The sequence below is a fragment of the Mercenaria mercenaria genome, chromosome 16 (genome assembly GCF_021730395.1).
Source record: "Mercenaria mercenaria strain notata chromosome 16, MADL_Memer_1, whole genome shotgun sequence".
NCBI lineage: Eukaryota > Metazoa > Mollusca > Bivalvia > Venerida > Veneridae > Mercenaria > Mercenaria mercenaria.
Genome location: NC_069376.1, coordinates 40025901 through 40045655, shown reverse-complemented (window position 1 = coordinate 40045655; position 19755 = coordinate 40025901). Strand labels below are relative to the sequence as shown.

At 35.2% G+C, this 19755-nt stretch overlaps 1 protein-coding gene across 1 annotated transcript; it reads left to right on the top strand.

The window, feature by feature from the left end:
- Window positions 1-146: 146 nt before the first annotated feature.
- Window positions 147-19748, top strand: LOC128549311 (sorting nexin-17-like). The gene is made up of 8 exons (XM_053525891.1): window positions 147-185; window positions 1937-2077; window positions 3015-3077; window positions 8665-8769; window positions 10139-10216; window positions 10571-10657; window positions 11706-11771; window positions 12762-19748. Exons 1-8 carry the CDS (start codon window positions 147-149, stop codon window positions 12852-12854), a joined length of 672 nt encoding a protein of 223 aa, XP_053381866.1. The 3' UTR covers window positions 12855-19748.
- The last annotated feature ends 7 nt before the right edge of the window (window positions 19749-19755 follow it).

Sequence of the window (19755 nt, the reverse complement as noted above, 5' to 3'; positions counted from 1 at the left end):
GACGTTCAACCTTGGTGTATCAGCCTGTACGGAGATATCCACCGTCTATACTGTGATTTTTTTTTGAAAAGTTTTTAAAAGTTTGTCTGAAAATTTTGATATTTTTGTTTTTTAAATTAAAACAAAAAGGCAGATTTGCCTAAAAAATGTCTTCATTTGTGTTTTATGGGTATCAAACCCTTTCGGTAAGTATCAACTATACGGTAAATTGCTAACGACTTTAACTTGGACTTGATATGCTATTTCTTTTTCTGCTACGGTTGGAGCGTTTTTCTGTGCAAACAAGTTGTTCGTTAAAAATGAAGAAGAAAAATGACACATTCGCCTTTAAAAAAAGTAGTTTTATTTCCAAAATGGCGTATGAACTTTTTAAGGGGGGATTTGCGAAAACATTTTTTCGGTAAGGTAAAACTGTTTGAAATCATTTTTTTAAATTTAAAAAATTTCCCTTTCTGCTATTTAAATGAAGGTTGTTTAGCAGAACTTTACCATTTAACCCTAATATATATGCATTTTTTTGGGATCAACCTTAAGTAGTTTTTTTTTATAAAGATTTTGAAGATTTGATAATTTTCGAATTAAAATTGACATTAGTGAAAATTTAGTTGTTGAGTAGAAAAAGACATTTCCCTACTTTTTAAAAAAAATGGATGCTGTGACGTATCAAACTTTAAGGGAGTTTTTCTGAATGACGTACAACGCTTGATTTTTTTTTGAAGTCATCTCCTCATCCCCAAATAGTTCAGATTTTTGTTTAAATCAAAGGTGTTGGGAACATGAAAATCGTGAATTTTTCATTAAAGCTATTGTACTGATGCTTTTTGGGATCAAAAATTTAAAAGGAATTTGTACAAAGATTTCATAACATATGGGGTGATAGTTTTAAAAAAATTTAATTACATCCAAAGTTTGTTAAAATCCATTTAAAAGAGGAAAATTTAAGAAATTAATTGCAAATTTACCATTTTGCGGTAATATGAATGCATTTTCATACCAGCCTTTCAGACAGATACACTCAAGCTGTCCAAAATTTGAGTTACTTTTTGTTATTAATTTGCCTTATGGCGCATAACCTTTTTAAAAAAAAAGAGCGCTACAAAGTGTCAAGTTTAAATCTTTAAAAAGAATTAAAACTAATTTAAAAAAGTCATTTCCGTTGAAAAAAGCCTTGGAAATTTGAAACAGTACATAATCGCTTGTGGAAACCCAAAAATATTAGGTGAATACATTTAAAAAAACACACACGCCGCACCACACAACACCCCTTTTTATTCGTTACAAACCCCTAAAGGGAGGTTGTTGTATGTTTAAAGTTTGGTTACTTGTGTCACACATAAATTTGCTTACCTTTTAAAAAATTTGAGTCTTCAAGGTGTGGGGATTTTAAGAAAATTTGATATTTGATGTTTTAAATTGTAAGACAAATGTATTTAACAAAAAATAAATATTTAATCTAATACATTGCAAATGTTTTTGTTTCATTACAGATCCATTTTTGTCTGTAAAATAATTGATGAAGGCTGTGGTCACTTTAAACCGGAATTGCCTGTCCCGTCATCCGTCCCGCAAGGCCGTCGCCTCAGGAACCCTGGTAGGGTGGCTCCTCGAGGGGAACTGGTACCCCACTGCTCGGACTGTCTCAGACTGGGAAGACCGCGATCGCACCGTGTGACCGCCGCTCGTGTAGGTTGATGATGCCACGGCCTGGGTCAGCCAGTCCCGTTTTGATCAGGAACGGAACCGAAGACTGGTGGCCGGGCGAGAGGCTGAGCATGAGCACTCTCTTGCGGGGACATCCTCGGCGTGAATCGCCCTAGGGACACTCCAACTTTTTTGCAATATGCATTTTTGCTAGTTTATAGATGACTTAGGAATTTTAACCTTTTAGGTATGTTGTTAAAAATGTTGAATGAGATAATGTTTCACTGTATTTCAGTTTTTACGATTAGCAAGAACATTAAAACATTACGGATACATTCAGTTTCATCCTTGTACCGCTGATTATCCTCAGGCAAATTCTAGAGTGGTCATAGCTGCTGGCAACAAAGAATTGAATTTCAGAATACTTGTGAAACCGGTAAGTTTTGTTTTGAAGATTGTCACAGTCAAAGTGGTGAATCCATAGTCAAATTGATTGATTAATCCAGTCAAGATGGTGAATCCACAGTCAAACTGGTGAATCCATAGTCAAATTGATTAATCCAAAGTCAAAGTGCTGAATCCAGATGTACCTTCGCAGTAGGGTTGTTGAAGTGGCTTATTTAGAATCACTTTACTGTCAATTCTGAGGGACCTGTGGGTTGAAGCCTTGCATGGGTTGTTGCCATAAGAGAAGGCAATTCAGTTGACTTTTTGAGTGTTGGGGATTGTACACGTGTGCCAGAAATAAGGCCTGCAGGGCCTCAGTGCAACTCCTTTTACTACCAAATTTAGGAAGTTGCCAGGTGACCTTAATAGTATAGGTGTGATTCAACATGAGAAATATACTTTATCTGGTAAGTTTTATGATATACGTAGAAATGGTAATAAAGGGCTGTCCGCTTCATTTTGACGGTACTGTACCATCTTATATTGAAAAATGATTAATTTGGGTGGGGTTCATTTTATTGTGTTGCTGTGTATTTAACCTTTAGCCTGCTGGCGGCAAGTGATTCTGCCTTTGTGGCCAGTGCAGGCTGATCATGGTCTGCACTGTTTGCTATTCAGTCAGTACATTTTCAGTAAACATCCCTTTGAATAATAAAAGAAATTGTCCAAACTGAGTGATGGACCAGTCCATTTTAGAAATTTAGCAGGCTAATGGTTAAAGGATTGAACTTTCGACATTCAGAGCTTTATTCGTATCTGTTGAAAATGGAGCTAAAGAATTTAATTAAAAAGCCCCATTCTCTCAAAGTATGGTGAATGTATATTTATTTTAGATTTCCTATAGTATCAGGATGATAGACTTTGATAAGATGTAAGTGTAGAGTGTAGATGTAGATATTAACTGCCATATTTTTGTTTACCTGCAGGATGCTTTTAAAGAAGCAGTGTTCAAAATCACAAGAATTAGATGTTGGAGAATTACTACCACCGTACGTATCACAGAAGTATACCATGTTGTCAATTTGTTTATGAAATGTATTTGTTCAAACTGCATTGAACAGATGTATATGCATAAATGCAATAGGCTTTACAGACTTCAAGGTGTGAAAGGAGAAGTGGTCTATCTGCTACTTGATCTTTATGCACTTGCACCTTTATTGCTCTCAATCCTTCATGTATTGGTTTACAGTAGACTGAAGCAGTCAATTATATATTAATTTGAAACAGGCAAAACCTATTTAATATTGTTTCCAGTAGGCTAAATGAGCGACATGTTTGCTTGCTAGAGACTAAACAACAAAGTGTTCTGAACTACTAGAGGCTTAGAAACATTCAGCACATATTGATGTTGCATGGTTGTAAAAATCTTTAGACTTTAACTTTCAAATTTAATTTTAATGGTAAAAGTTATTGTTAAATTTAATGTGGGTTGTCTACAAGGATCCCAAATGTGAAGGAATTGAACAACTTTTTTCTAGCGGGTTTCACTGTGTATGTCATTCTTATACGCCCGAAGAGACGTATTATGTTATACCCCCGGTGTCCGTCCGTCTGTTCGCAGTTTCTTGTCCGCTCTGTAACTCTTGAACCCCTTGAAGAATTTCAAACAAACTTTACACAAATGTTCACCACACCGAGACAACATGCAGAGCGCAAGTTTTGAATGTCTCGCTTCAAGGTCAAGGCCACACTTAGGGTTCAAAGGTCATATCAGTTTGTTTCATGTCTGCTCTGTAACTCTTGAACTGCTTGAAGGATTTCAAAGAATCTTGGCACAAATGTTCACAACACTGAGACGACGTGGAGCTCATGTTTCAGATGACTAACTTCAAGGTCAAAGTCACACTTAACGGTTAGAGGTCATATATGACTTTGCTTTCTTTATATTGCTCTGCATTGCAGTGCTCTTGTTTTTGTTTGGCAGATCCCTTTTTTTGTTCACTTACAATAAAAAAAAAATTGAAAGACTTCTCTTTTATGTTACTATAAATAACTTATTTTGAAACTTTTTAGCTCACCTGTCACAAAGTGACAAGGTGAGCTTTTGTGATCGCGCGGTGTCCGTCGTTCGTCTGTGCATGCGTGCGTCTGTAAACTTTTGCTTGTGACCACTCTAGAGGTCACATTTTTCATGGGATCTTTATGAAAGTTGGTCAGAATGTTCATCTTGATGATATCTAGGTCAGATTCAAAACTGGGTCACGTGCCTTCAAAAACTAGGTCATTAGGTCTAAAAATAGAAAAACCTTGTGACCTCTCTAGAGGCCATATATTTCAAAAGATCTTCATGAAAATTGGTCAGAATGTTCATCTTGATGATATCTAGGTCAAGTTCGAAACTGGGTCACGTGCCGTCAAAAACTAGGTCAGTAGGTCTAAAAATAGAAAAACCTTGTGACCTCTCTAGAGGCCATATATTTCACAAGATCTTCATGAAAATTGGTCAGAACGTTCAACTCGATGATATCTAGGCCAAGTTCAAAACTGGGTCACGTGCCGTCAAAAACTAGGTCAGTAGGTCAAATAATAGAAAAACCTTGTGACCTCTCTAAAGGCCATATTTTTCATGGGATCTGTATGAAAGTTGGTCTGAATGTTCATCTTGATGATGTCTAGGTCAAGTTCGAAACTGGGTCACGTGCGGTTTAAAACTAGGTCAGTAGGTCTAAAAATAGAAAAGCCTTGTGACCTCTCTAGAGGCCATATATTTCATGAGATCTTCATGAAAATTGGTCTGAATGTTCATCTTGATGATATCTAGATCAAGTTTGAAACAGGGTCATGTGCATTCAAAAACTAGGTCAGTAGGTCTAAAAATAGAAAAACCTTGTGACCTCTCTAGAGGCCATACTTATGAATGGATCTCCATAAAAATTGGTCAAAATGTTCACCTTGATGATATCTAGGTCAAGTTTGAAACTGGGTCACGTGCCTTAAAAAACTAGGTCAGTAGGTCAAATAATAAAAAAACCTTGTGACCTCTCTAGAGGCCATACTTTTCATGGGATCTGTATGAAAGTTGGTCTGAATGTTCATCTTGATGATATCTAGGTCAAGTTTGAAACTGGGTCAACTGCCATCAAAAACTAGGTCAGTAGGTCTAAAATTATTAAAATCTTTTGACCTCTCTAGAGGCCATATTTTTCAATGGATCTTCATGAAAATTGATCTGAATGTTCACCTTGATGATATCTAGGTCAGTTTCGAAACTGGGTCAGGTGCGTTCAAAAACTAGGCCAGTAGGTATAAAAATAGAAAAACCTTGTGACCTCTCTAGAGGCCATATTTTTCATGAGAGCTTCATGAAAATTAGTGAGAATGTTCACCTTGATGATATCTAGGTAAAGTTCAAAACAGGGTCACGTACCTTCGAAAACTAGGTCAATAGGTAAAATAATAGAAAAACCTTGTGACCTCTCTAGAGACCATATTTTTCAATGGATCTTCATGAAAATTGGTCAGAATTTTTATATTAATAATATCCAGACATGATTTTTTTCCGCTTTTAAGCGGAAATCCGCTTCTCACTTCCTCAAAGACCGATTTTTTATGATCGTTTCCGATTTTTTATGACCACTGAAAAATCCGATTTTTTCGAATCCGTTTCGGTATTTTCACCACATTTCGGCATTTAGAATCGCACAGCTTCCGCTTCTAAACTCAGCAGCCCTTTTTTACGCCGATTTTGGGGCCGAAATTCGGCCCCATTCCCCTGGCAAGATAATATACTTTTATCCCCAACTACACTAAAATTTTGTAAGTCGTTTTTATCAGCGAAAATTTCCACCGCCGATGGATTATTAGATCTGAATGTATATCGTGGCCTCAACGCGAAAAAGTTGAGGCGACGATATAGTGCGTTCTAACCACCGCTTCTACAAACGCCGCAATCGGAACATCTCGGATATTACCGTTAGCGTCGGTCATCGGGAATTTTCCTTTCCGTTTCGGAATTATAATGATAACAAGCCGATTCACGGAACGGAAAAATCGGAAATATTGTAACAAGTGGAACGGCTCGCAAATAATTTGCGCGATCGTCGCGTTCATTTCAATCGACTTGAAAAGTTCAGTCGCGTTCATTTCAGTCCAGGCGTAAACATTTCTTTGTGCCCAACATTTCACTCGCGTTGTTAAATTTCAGTGAAGAAAGTTTGAGATACAAATGAACTAAAGCAGTTCATTTGGTTCTTTCTCGTGCCCAATGTAAAGCATTGATACACGGGGATGTTTTTTTAAGCACCTCCCAAGTGCTTCAAAACAAAGTGCTAATCATACCTTTAGGTGGTATTTTCGCTATACAGTAATATGTATGGAGTAGAGTTGCAATTTAAAGCATTTAAAAAGCTTTTTAAAAGTCATAAAATAAAAAAATACAACTCTACTTTTGATAAATGACCTTATATTAAGTTTGAAATACAAAGGTCAAAAATAAAGAACTAAATATTAATGCTTAATAAACATCTAAGTAGTGAAAAATTCCCATTAAAGGGAGATAATTCAAAAATTGCAAACTACTAAAGGAATAATTATTTAATTAATTATTATTATATTTCTTATAAATATGAATGAATTTTTATGAAATAACTAAAAGAATCACTTAAAAAACATGAGTTTTGAAATTGAAATTAGATGCCAGGAGAAGCCTAGAATGCAGGATTTTTCACCACTTACCCAAGAGCTTCTGGGGGCCTTAAGCGGCCCCCAGACCCCCGGCCGTAATTTTCAGCTTTTTTGGCTAGGTTGCAAAATCATGTCTGAATATCTAGGTCAAGTTCAAAACTGGGTCACATGAGCTCAAAAACTAGGTCACTATGTCAAATAATAGAAAAAACGACGTCATACTGAAAACTGGGTCATGTGGGAAGAGGTGAGTGATTCAGGACCATCATGGTCCTCTTGTTTATTATTTGCCATAGGGAAAAACCAAGACCACTTTTCTGTGGTACAGCATGGATGTTACCTCCATTTTTAGCTTGACTATTTGAAGAATAAGTAGAGCTATCCTACTCACCACGGCGTCGGTGTCACACCTTGGTTAAGTTTTTCGTACCAGTCCACATTTTGACAAAGTCTTTTGAGATAAAGCTTTGAAACTTTCAACACTTGTTTACCACCACCATGGCCAGTTATAGGCAAGAGCACATAACTCCATCTAGGATTTTGGCTGAATTAATGGCCCCTTTTGACTTAGAAATCGTGGTTAAGTTTTTCGTACCAGTTCATATTTTGACAAAGTCTTTTAAGATAAAGCTTTGAAACTTTCAACACTTGTTTACCATCACTGTGGCCAGTTATAGGCAAGAGTACATAACTCCATCAAGGATTTTGACTGAATTATGGCCCCTTTCGACTTAGAAATCTTGGTTAAGTTTTTCGTACCAGTTTGTATTTTGACAAAGTCTTTTGAGATAAAGCTTTGAAACTTTCAACACTTGTTTACCATCACCATGTCCAGTTATAGGCAAGAGCACATAACTCCATCAAGGATTTTGGCTGAATTAATGGCCCTTTTTGACTTAGAAATCTGGGTTAATATTTCGTACCAGTTCATATTTTGACAAAGTCTTTTGAGATAAAGCTTTGAAACTTTCAACACCTGTTTACCATCACCATATCCAGTTATAGGCAAGAGTACATAACTCCATCATGGATTTTGGCTGAATTATGGCCCTTTTTGACTTAGAAATCTTGGTTAAGTTTTCCGTACCAGTTCATATTTTTTGTAAAGTGTTTGACATATGGCTTTGAAACTTTTATCACTTGTTTAGTATAATAGTCTCTATCTGTGGGAAAGAGTACATAACTCTGTCATCTATTTTGGCTGAATTATGGCCCTTTTTGGACTTTGAAATTGGTTCTGTTTTCATACAAATCCACGTTTTGTCAAAACTATTTGACATATGGCTTTTAAACTTTGAACACTTGTTTATCATTATGATTTCAATCTGTAGGCAAGAGTACATAACTATTTTGACTGAATTATGGCCCTTTTTGGACTTTGAAATTGATTCATACATTGCCATTTAGTGCAAGACTTATCGAAATCAAAGAAATACAGGAACATTGTTTGTCTGATCTATTTATTTCTTTTGTCTGAATATCTGTGGAAATATTTTGACCCCATTCTTCAATCAGTTCTTCGAATAGTCGAGCGTGCTGTCATCAGACAGCTCTTGTTTAGATGTATTTTGAAAACATTTAACTGGTAAGGATTTTTTTGTGGACTTAGAAATTTTTTTTTTGCATTTCTTCCCTTTGTTGTTCCTGTCCTTTGGGCTTCAACAGTCAAGTTCTTTAAATTTTGCTCCCATCCTCTGATGTAACCGGTTGGGCGTATATTGACCCGCTTCGGGGAGCTCTTGTTACCTCCTTAGTATCAAGTAACTGTTACATCTAAAAACATTACCATTTTAAGTAAACATCCAACACTGAACGCTAGTCTGTATGAACGGACAGCTTGTGCAGCTGCGTATGTTCAGCATTTCAATGAAACTACTCTGAGAGAGTGAGGCATGATGATGGTGATGATGACTGTGTATTTTGTAAATGTGCTTATATATATCAAAATTGTAGGTAGCGGACGACAGCGACAACCCCGATTCCTCACTTTTAGAACTGTCTTTTGAATATTTGATTGCAAAAGATACTCTACAGTGGATCACTGTACAATCTGAACAAGTAAGTATACCATCAACTTGTCTATAAAGGAACATTAAAAGACAATGTATTAAGCTGCACCTTAATGTTTAGCTTGCTGGCGGCAGGTGATTTGGCCTTTGCGACCTGTGCAGACCAAGTTCACCCTGCACATCCTTGCTGGCTGATCATGGTCTGCACTGTACGCTATTCAGTCAGTAAATTTTCAGTAAACACCCCTTCAAATAATAAATGTTACTGCCCAAACTGAATGATAAACCAGTCCATTTTAGAAATTCAGTGGGTAATGGTTAATATCAAAGGTATTTACTGTGAACTCATTTCATTTCATTGGCCTAAAAGGAGACTGATCAATTTTGACCAAAAGTGTCCTTAGTCTCTAATCTTCCTTTTCATTATTAACTAATGCTTTATCAAAATGTGTGCGGTAATGTGCTATTTATTCATTATTAATGAAAATGTCTCGGGTAAATGAAAGCACTTAAAATATTTAGTGTATGGGAAACCTTAAATTTTCACAAAATTTTCAGTTTGGGCACAACTGTCCGCCACAACTTAACACTGTTAATACATTATGAGCAAGAAACTGAACTTGTGGTGAAAACATTTTTTTGTTAACTTGACTGTGGTCATTGCTTGTCATCTTCAGAATTATGATTTAAATATGATAAAAAATCATATTTTCTCAAATATCTGTGATTTTTCAGCAACATCTAAACTGAATTCAGTGTAATGATAAACATTCTGGTAGCAAACAGTGTATACATTTTTAGTTGTCACTAATTATAAAAATATCCAAATTGTGTAGGCCATATAAGGGTTTTAGGCGAACCTTGTCTTTTTATGTTGTCAGCCAAGATTTCTGTTTTATGTTGTCAGCCAAGATTTCTGTTTTATGTTGTCAGCCAAGATTTTTGTTTTATGCAGAGTTATGGTTAGTATAAGGAGGATTGTTTTTTATTTATTGTGGTTGAATTAAACTTAACTACAAAATCTGCAGACAGTTCCACATGAATATTTGAAAATTTAACTGACTTTTTGCATTTCTTTCATGTTAAGTAGTGACTTCCCAGCTTTTTATAATGGAGGAAGACCCTATAGTGTCCCTTTGTGCATTATTTCAGTCACAGACAGGCACCTAATTAGAACTACCAACCTTCTTTAAGGTAACTGGATGGCTTCATATGAAAGAATGCTACAACCCAAGCAAGGTTAAACCATCAAGTGATCTGAAGTCGACGACCTTAACCATTCTGTCAGAGGCCCTCAACATAATTCAGTATAAATTAGGAAGGAATAAGACTGCTTTTAAAGAATGTTACATTCATGTTGAGTATTATTGAGGTATAATGATCCAAGTAGCTAAGAATTTTTTTAAATAATATTGCAGGCAATATTGATGAGTATGTGTTTACAAGGAATGGTTGAAGAATTAATAATGAAGAAACAAGGAAGAAAAATCAAAAAGGTAAATTTGATGTCAAGAATATTATTAGTGAACATGATGTAAAAAAAAAAAAAAGAACGCTTTTTGAATTGAGAAATATAAGGAACAAAGAGGAAGTATAAAAGTATTTTTGATTTTTATACAGTTTTATGTAAAAAAAGGTACTGCATGAAACTACTACATAGATGAAGTTTCTTAGACGTCATTTACTGCATGAGGGTCGTCTTACACCTATGGGTGTAAGATGGAAGTTTCAAGTACTGGTTTAAGCACCGGAAACTCTGGTATACAAGTATGCAAAAAATTCTCAATCTTCCAAGTTGTCTTACTGAAGAGAGGTTGCGACTTAACTGACTTTAATCTTCATTGTTACAGCCATCAGATAGAGTAAGAAGAGGAAAGAAAAACTTTACGAGAGAAAATAGTATTCCTTCAGGTCTGGTACAGTCACCGAGTTCTGAGGTAATATATGAGCTGCGCCATGAGAAAATCAACAGTGGGTTTGCGACCAGCATGGATCCAGACCAGCCTGCGCATTCGTGCAGTCTGGTCAGGATCCATGCTGTTCGCTAAAGGTTTCTCTAATTGCAATAGGATCTGAAAGCGAACAGCATGGATCCTGACCAGACTGCGCGGATGCGCAGGCTGCTCTGGATCCTTGCTGGTCGCAAAGTCACTATGTTGGTTTTCTCATGGCGTGACTCATATTTACTCTGTTATATATTTATGTGAGGTTGAAAAGGTTATCCTCGTAGAACAAGAAAATTTTAGATCAAATCTTGTCAACCTGCTTCTGTATAATGGACTTGCCTCCGGAAAAACGTTAATGGGTATCTGTCCTAGTACTAAAAACACGTGAAAATGTCTTTAATGTATCAAAATACTATTGATGAATACTATTGTGAAATTATTATTTATGGGCATGAAATTTCGTAGTTTGGGATAATACGGCTATTTTTCAAGGATGTGAATTTGTTGATTTCTGTTGTTGAAGATAAAATGAATGTGAATTTTATTTGTTCTTTGGCAACGAAATCTACAGAAAATTGTCCCCCACGAATATTAACTATTTCACGGTACTTCAAGTGTAAAATTGTTGTAAATGTTAATATAAGAGAGAAGCACATACAAAAATTTTAGCCCTGAGGCTACAAGCTATCCTAAATCTTGCTTTTTTGCTCATAACTGGCATATGGCAACAGGTATAAAATTGTTTTTCTTGGTATGAAATATGTTAACAAACTCTGGAGACAAGTTTAAAACAGACACAATACTATTAGCTACATTTAACCTGTTAAAGAAAATACAATACCAACTTCATACATAATAGAATCAATGCACTATTTTTGTATATTCGCTTCAATCCCTTTGTTATTGTAGTTATATTCCATGTCTATCCATGTAGTAGTTGTCCTGTTGTAAACAATGCACTCAAATTATCCTGTTACACTACCTGTTATATTTACCTACCTTGATATATTACATCCATGTATTGGCTGTCCTGTTGCAGAAAGATGATAGGCCCCACCTACCCGTTACACAAAAACATGTGAACAAAACAGTGTCTAAATTGCAGGTAAGCAGAATAAGAGAAAATATTTTTTCTACATGTGCATGTTTTTGTCGGAATATTTCCAATATTTATAAAGTTATACCTTTTGACATTGAAGTATTGCCAACAAGGGAAACTGCTTAATGTTTTACAGAAATTTTTTCATCACCTCGCATTTCATGCTCTTTTACTTATTAACAAATAGAGCTTTGAATTAATCCTTACCCTGCTAAATTTCTGTATTGAACTTGTCCATCTTTCAGTTTGGACATGCATTAACTGTTAAAAGGGGTGGTTACTGAAAAGATACTGACTGAACGGCGACCAGTTCAGATCATGATCAGACTGCATGGATGTGCAGGCTGATCATAATCTACACAGGTCGCAAAGGCAGGATCAATTGTGTCCAGTATGATAAGGGTTAAACAGTACTAATCAAAAGATAGAAGGTTTTCTCTTTTAGAAGTTTAAGTTAACAGATGCCATGTGATATGAAGGTGTGAATATGTCAGTGATTTTCTGGCAGAAATAATGTATATTTTTGGCTTTTTTGGAGTTCACTTTTGATTAGAATTATTGATTTCATGGTTTATCATCTGATTTAACATGGTTAAGAGTTCAGATGTGCAGAACTTAACCAAGAGGGCATAAGCCTAAGCATTTGAATATCCAAGCATCTGAACGATAAATTGTGGTAGAGCAGACTGTTAACAAAGAGATATTTCTTTTGTATTTTCACTCTAACATGTACATCGAAATATTGAGACAAAAGTTATGTTTATATTCATTTATCGGAGGAGAAATGTACCAAACTCATGCAGCATTTTGAAATCATAATTTACAAATTGTCTGTGTGTCAACTGTTGTTTATTGCAGCTTTTATCACTGTCGTTTTCCTTCTTTGTTTAACTAATCACACATCACATCATGTTAGAAATTGTAGTAACCCACAGTGGAATATTTCATGTATTGTCTACAGCTTGATAAGACAAGTTTGAAATGGTATGTTTTCAGGACCTTAAATTGTTGAAGGGAAAAGGTACACAGAATGGTGATTCGGTTACAAATTCTGCCTTTGAAGATGCCATAGGAGATGATGACCTCTAGTCAATGTCAAGGTCGTTAGTGAAGGTCTAGGTTGTTTAAACTTTGAAAAAAAATTAATGAAAACAGCTTTGCAGATGCTTTATTCAATTGCAATTAAGGAGTTGGAACCAGCTTGACAAGTCAAGATTTTCAGCTCTGTTATGGATTCTTCTTACATGGTTTCACCTTTCTAACATGTTATGGAAAAAGTCATGACATTATGCTTATAAGAGCAACATAAATAGATGGTTAATGCCTAATACTTAAATGCATAAAACTTGCTGATTATTGGTCCACTACCTTAAAAAGTTGTCTCAGTAAAAAGTTTTTGGTGTAATTCAGTTGTAGAGACATACTGTGAAATCATTTAATTTTGTGGGCATAAAATTTTGTGGTTTTGGTCAAACCAGCAATTTTGTGGGGATATAAATTTGTGGATTCAACTTTTTAACATAACAGCCACGAAATCCATGATAATTAGTCCCAAACGAATATTAATGATTTCACAGTACCTTAATTTGATAAAGGTTTATTACATTTTAAGTCTCCTGAACTGTGTTCAGAGTGATCCATTAGTATAGGTAGCTGGTCCAGTGTCTGTCATCCATTGTCTGCCATCTGTAGTCCACGGAATGCATAGATATTTTAACATCTTCTCCTCTCAAACTTAAGGTCAGAATTATACCAAACTTGATCAGTAACATCCTGGCAAAGTCTTCCCTCGGATTTATTCAAACGGTTGAGCTTTCAGGGGCTGCTTAAGCCGGAAATGGAAATACCTTTAAATGATTTTTAACTTCATGATGGATTTTTAATGAGACTTGTTCTGTAACATCTTTATAAGGTCCTCTCCCAAATTTGTTGAAATGGGAGTGTTAAGTTCCTTTAAATGGCTGCTAGAGCTAAATATAGAAAAAAAAAACATCTTCATAAACATCTGATGGATGTTCATCAAACTTGGTCTGTAGCATCATTGAAAGGTCCTCTTTTAAGTTTTATTCAAATGTTGTCGCCCCTTTTACAGTCGACTAAAGCTAAAAATTGAAAAGCATTTAAACAACTCCTCATGAAGGTATTGATGGATCTTCATCAAACTTAGCTTAGGTCAGCTGAGCGACTTAATGCCCAAAAGGCATTCTTGTTTATGCGAAATTTGCACAAGTTCTGCTTTGAGGCTATTGCAGGACTTTATGATTGAAATTGTTAGTTACTGGAAGAACCTTACTTTAGGATATTGATATTTCCTCTAGAGAGATATGTTACTTTAGGGTGACAATATTACTTAGTAGAAAAACATATGTATTTAATACTTACTCATTTACGCTGAATGAATGATATTACTTATTCATTTACACCGAATGAAGGATGTCTGATGATGTGACAGAGTGTATATAAAAGTTCACATGTCAGTATCATCGAAAAAAAAATATTGATAGCACCTGTCCCATTGTAAATAAAATAATATTAAAAGTGTGTTATGTTATTACATGTATAACAATACTAGTATATGAACCTAGATTGTGTAAGGCCAGTATTGAAAGAGGTTGTTTTCATGGATAAATTAGATAGAAATATAACCATGATTATAATGTTATTGTTACTGATAGATGTTTTAATTTTTTGTTTACTTGTTAGAAATTTTGCTCTTCTGTCATGTGAGATTTATGTTTGCAGAGACCACCAAATTCACTGATATTGTACAACTAACTTTAACTGAATCTGAAGAATTGAATTGGCTTTATGCGTTTGGTGAAATACAGGTCCAGAAGTTCTTAAAACGTTGTGTTTTTTTTTTCATGCAGGTGAAGGTTAAGGAGAATCTAAACCTATACACTTTTAGGTACAGACTTTTAAATCTTTAACCTTTACCCTGCTAAATTTCTAGAATGGACTGGTCCATCATTCAATTTGGACAGTACCATTTATTATTTAAAGGGATGTTCATTGAAAATTTACTGACAAAAAAGCGAACAGTGCAGACCATAATCAGTCTGCACGGACGTACAGGCTGATCTTGGTCTGCACTGGTTGCAAAGGCAGAATCACTTGCTGACAGCAGGCTAAAGATTAATTTTGATCATATATCTTGGTCATTTTTGTTATCAGGGGAAAATTTTACTCTTCCTGACAGGTCAGTGTTGAAAAGAAATCAGATTCCTTACATAGCATTAAAGCAGTGTGTGAACTTAATAAAATAAAAGAAAATTTGTGTAATGTTCTGAAACCTATACATTTGCACAAATATGTGTTTCTTAAAGATACACTACTTTGGTCATAATTAAAGATACATTGTTTTTTGCCATCATTTATAAAAAGATAATTTCAAGCACTCACTAATAGATCACGAATGATAACTCTGTATGACTTGATTTTTATTCCTGAAAGTCATGAAAACTGCTATTACAGAATATGCATACATTTATATAGTACTCCTACAATATTAGCATGCTATTTTCATACTTATTCTGTTTGCTTTTGTGTTCTGATTCATGACTTCTCAAGATATGAGCCGCGCCATGAGAAAACCAACATAGTGGCTTTGCCACCAGCATGGATCCAGACCAGCCTGCGCATCCGCGCAGTCTGGTCAGGATCCATGCTGTTTGCTAACAGGTTCTCTAATTGCGATAGGCTTTGAAAGCGAACAGCATGGATCCTGACCAGACTGCGCGGATGTGCAGGCTGGTCTGGATCCATGCTGGTCGCAAAGCCACTATGTTGATTTTCTCATGGCGCAGCTCATATATTATATCTTTATATTAAGGCATTATCACTTGATTAAACAATACTCTCTCTCTATATATATAAGGCAGTTTTGTAAGCTTCACTTTGCATTGTAAAAATCATCGAACATTCCACATTTACTTACAGATTTATGGTCTGTCATGATGAAAGTCTGGGTGCGAGCACATTTCAAAATATGCGTGTATGTATAAAAGTATGTGTGTACGCATAAATATATGTATGCACATACACTTCATACATGTAAGCGTAAACATGTAGGTGCATGCATGTATGGATGTTCACTTACATATACATGTGAGCTATGCAATGTCCACGAGTAATTTTACAAGTACAGTCGTAATTACAAGTTCTCATATATAACTGTGCACGTCCATGTCCATATATGCGTTCACCTAAATATTTACGCATACATGTGTAAAAATGTATATATATGCACGTGTATATTTACGCGTGAACACTTGCTTTTATTTGTACACATATTTTGAAATGTGCATGCACGCACAGTAGACTTTCGGCCTAAATGATATACCATATAGATTTGTTTGAATATTCATTACCCGTCGTTTCTTTGAATGAGATTGATGTTTTGTTCAAATCTAATGCTTGTTTCACTTAATTTGTTTGTTTTTTTCACAAGCTTTTAAACAAAACTATTCCTTGTAAGACCTCTTGTCAACTATTAAATTTTTGATGATAATTTTTCATGTAGGATTTATTAGCATTTAAGTACCACGAGGTGGCTGGGACAAATCTCCACCTATATTGGCGCAGTTTTGTAAAATTTATGGCCCTTTGTGATCATTTAGTCCATTCAGTGTACCTGTAAAAAACAAGGTACGGCTTCAACCATTTGCTAGGGTGCAGGAGGGGTGTTGCACATTTACTAACCGCTCTTGAACAGACTCTGCTGTTATTTTGATTAGTTGCATCTTTTGCTTCCAAAGCACTTAACCCTTACCTTGCTAAATTTCTATAATGAACTTGTCCATCTTTCAGTTTGAACAGAACCATTAACAGTTAGAAGGGGTGCTTACCAAAAATATACTTACTGAATGGCGAACAGTGCAGATCTTGATCATGATCTACACTGGTCGCAAAGGCAAAGTCAGTCGTGGTCAGCATGATATGGGTCAAATATATATTTTATTAGCTTTGAAGTTTAGCTTTTCATTTTGTAATCTGAGCATGTTCATTCTATTAGGACAGTTGTGTTCATTGGCAGGATAGCTCCTATTGAATGCATTTAAACTTTATCAAAATAATTATTGTGTGTTTAATCCTATAAGTTTTGCCCTCATCCCGTTTTTATGCCCCCGGCATCTACTGATGTGGGAGGCATATAGTGATTGCCCTGTCCATCCGTCCGTTCGTTCGTCCGTCCGTACGAGGTTAACCAAATGGGACCGTTCCGTCTAGCATCAATACCCCTGACTAGAATGACTTGATACTAATGCAGATGTAACCTGTGACCATTCCTCATCTTCAAACATCACCTTACCTCAGTTTGACCTTGACCTTGACCTCGTTTTGGACTTGGGTTGCTCTGTATGGGCCATTTCTTGGTTAACCAAATGGGACCTTTTCGTCGCATCAATACTGCTTACAAGAATGAATTGATACTAATACAGATGTAATCTGTGACCATTCCTCATCTTCAAACATCACCTGACCTCAGTTTGACGTTGACCTTGACCTCATTTTGGAAAATCTATCGACAAGGATGCCACCGGGGGCATCAAGCGTTTATTGAACGCAGCTCTTTGTTTGTTGTTGTTGTTGTTGTTTTTTTCACTACACTCACATGAAGGAGCATGTAGGGACACATATTTACTTATGCGAAAAGTGAAAAAGCTCTTGCTAACATTTGGTTGTCTTGATTTTTTCCTAACCCCCCTGTCCGTATAAAGGGGAGATCACTAGGTGCAATAATTTCAATGTGTCTGTTTCTAAAGTAAGTGTTATGTTTAGTTTGTGATACTAACCAGCATTAACCTCGACTCGACTGAAAAAAAATGTTACATCGAAATTGATCTTCATATGCTACTCAGTAAATATGATATTTTTCAGGTGTTAACATGTGTTGTTTTTGTTACCAGCAAGCAGGTATAGGGCAAATCAACAAAAAGTGATTTAAAATATAGTTCTAACTAAACTATTTTGATACTGAGACACTGCATCGTTAGAAAATTTATTATGTAGTTTTGACTGGCGCGTTGAATTGAAGTTCAATTTACAAAACATGTTTATTTCATAACACGTTTCATTCCTTAACTTAAAATATATTATTATATTCTGCATTCCACACTCTCATCTCCATGCCTGCGTGCAAAATATTTTTTGTGATTTTGTGTTAATGGTTGTACAAAGTGATTTGTAAATACGTTATTTTTTCTCTGTGCAAAATGAATATAATCAAAATGGTAAAACAAAGTTTGTCAACTCTTAAGCTCACAATAAAAGCAGGACTGTGTCTTCAGCGCTTTGTACCATTCAGCGTGTATATATAGAAAACTGGTCATGTTGTCTGAAGTCCTTTGAAAAAAAATATTTTTGGGATACCAGAGCCCGAATTTATCAACTTTTATAAGTCTAAAATTTAGATTTTAAAATGCTAGATCTCTTCTCTTGCTCTGTCATTGTTAAAATAGTACATACTCTAATCAAACTTTGCATGAATGAGCCTTTTACATACTGCTCAGCAAAGTTTTAGCATTAAAAGTTTAGTGTAAACAAAGTTATGGATGGCACATTTGATATTTGTTTCAAGTGTAAATTTTAGACTTTTGATACTGAGGAGTATGGACAGATCTAACTATTGATAGTCTTAATATCATAATATACATGTGACAGTTGTTGCATTTAAGGTAGTGTATCCGTAATGGCAATGAGCAATTTCTGTGCATTCTGTTATTTTAGCATTCTTGGGCCGTGTCATATGATAACAACCGGAGAATTCCGAAATCATGTACGGAGAAAACGGAATTGAACAGAAATTACCGATTGTCATTTCGGATCGATTACTTTAAGTAAATACATTAGAATTTAGACTTGTTCGTGCAAGTGTTAGAACATACATAACCTAGAAATGTATAAATTATGATTTTATTTCAATATTTTTCTTCTGAGATAAATGCATACATGCCTTTGACATTTTCACGCTGTGTTTACGCTTTAAAGCGCATGTACGTGTTTTAAAAGTAGATGTCTAGCCTAGAGATTCATTTGATGTTCATGGAATTGTACGCATTCAGGGATGAGATGAGCCGACATTTACAGAAGAAGAATTAACGTTGTTTTACTTGTTAACAATTTGACGTTGATGCATATAAAGTTTATATACATATACTGCACGTTTTACTGTATTGTTAGACTTAAACAGTATTCAAAAAAGATATAATTTTATAACTTTAATGTTGGTGCATTACACAGTCGCTTTTAAACATATTTTTTGATACATTCATTCTTGCAGGACTCTATTTCAAGCTTCACTTTTAATTTTGTGATATTTCCCAACGTTGAATATCTCAGTATGTACATTTTTGATCCTAATATGTGTAAATTTTGTATTTTGAGATAATCCTGGCTTTTGACATATTAAGTTAGGCACACTATGGTCAATCTTCTGTCCCAGAAAGGAAGATGGGATTTCGTTACTTTAACACATTTACCTTTATTTGACAAAGATTCTGCATGAAAAACAGCCATAATATATTTAACTGTATTTATTTCTTACTACAAAATCCTTTAAGCAATACTACTGTAAAATCAAATATTTTCGCTGGGTCAAAATTTCACAAATTTGAAATTTTCAGTATGTTCGAGAGGTTTAATATTCGCGAATTTTGAATTATGTTGATGAATATTTACGCAATAATTCATTTTCGCGAAAGATGTAGGGCCTGGCGAATATAGCGAAAATTAAACCCTCGTGAAAATTTCTGGTTTTACAGTATTCCACTGCTGAGTAAACGAAAATCATAATTATGTATGTAACCTGTTCATTGTCCAAAATATTCTAAGTGTTGTAAAGTACAGAATAAATAACAGATGTTATTCAGGTGATTACTATGCTTTCATACAGGTCGAGTTGACCAGTTGCATTAAGGTGAATGTATGTGCCAAATGTTGCTGTAAATCAAATATATAAAAATAAATATAGCATCTATTTTACGTCGTG

Coding starts and splice junctions, on each gene's coding strand:
- LOC128549311 (XM_053525891.1), top strand. CDS start 147: ATGTCTTCATTTGTGTTTTATGGGTATCAAACCCTTTCG. Junction 3,078..8,664: donor GTTGGAGAATTACTACCACC/GTACGTATCACA, acceptor TCAAAATTGTAG/GTAGCGGACGACAGCGACAA. Junction 10,217..10,570: donor AAGGAAGAAAAATCAAAAAG/GTAAATTTGATG, acceptor TCATTGTTACAG/CCATCAGATAGAGTAAGAAG.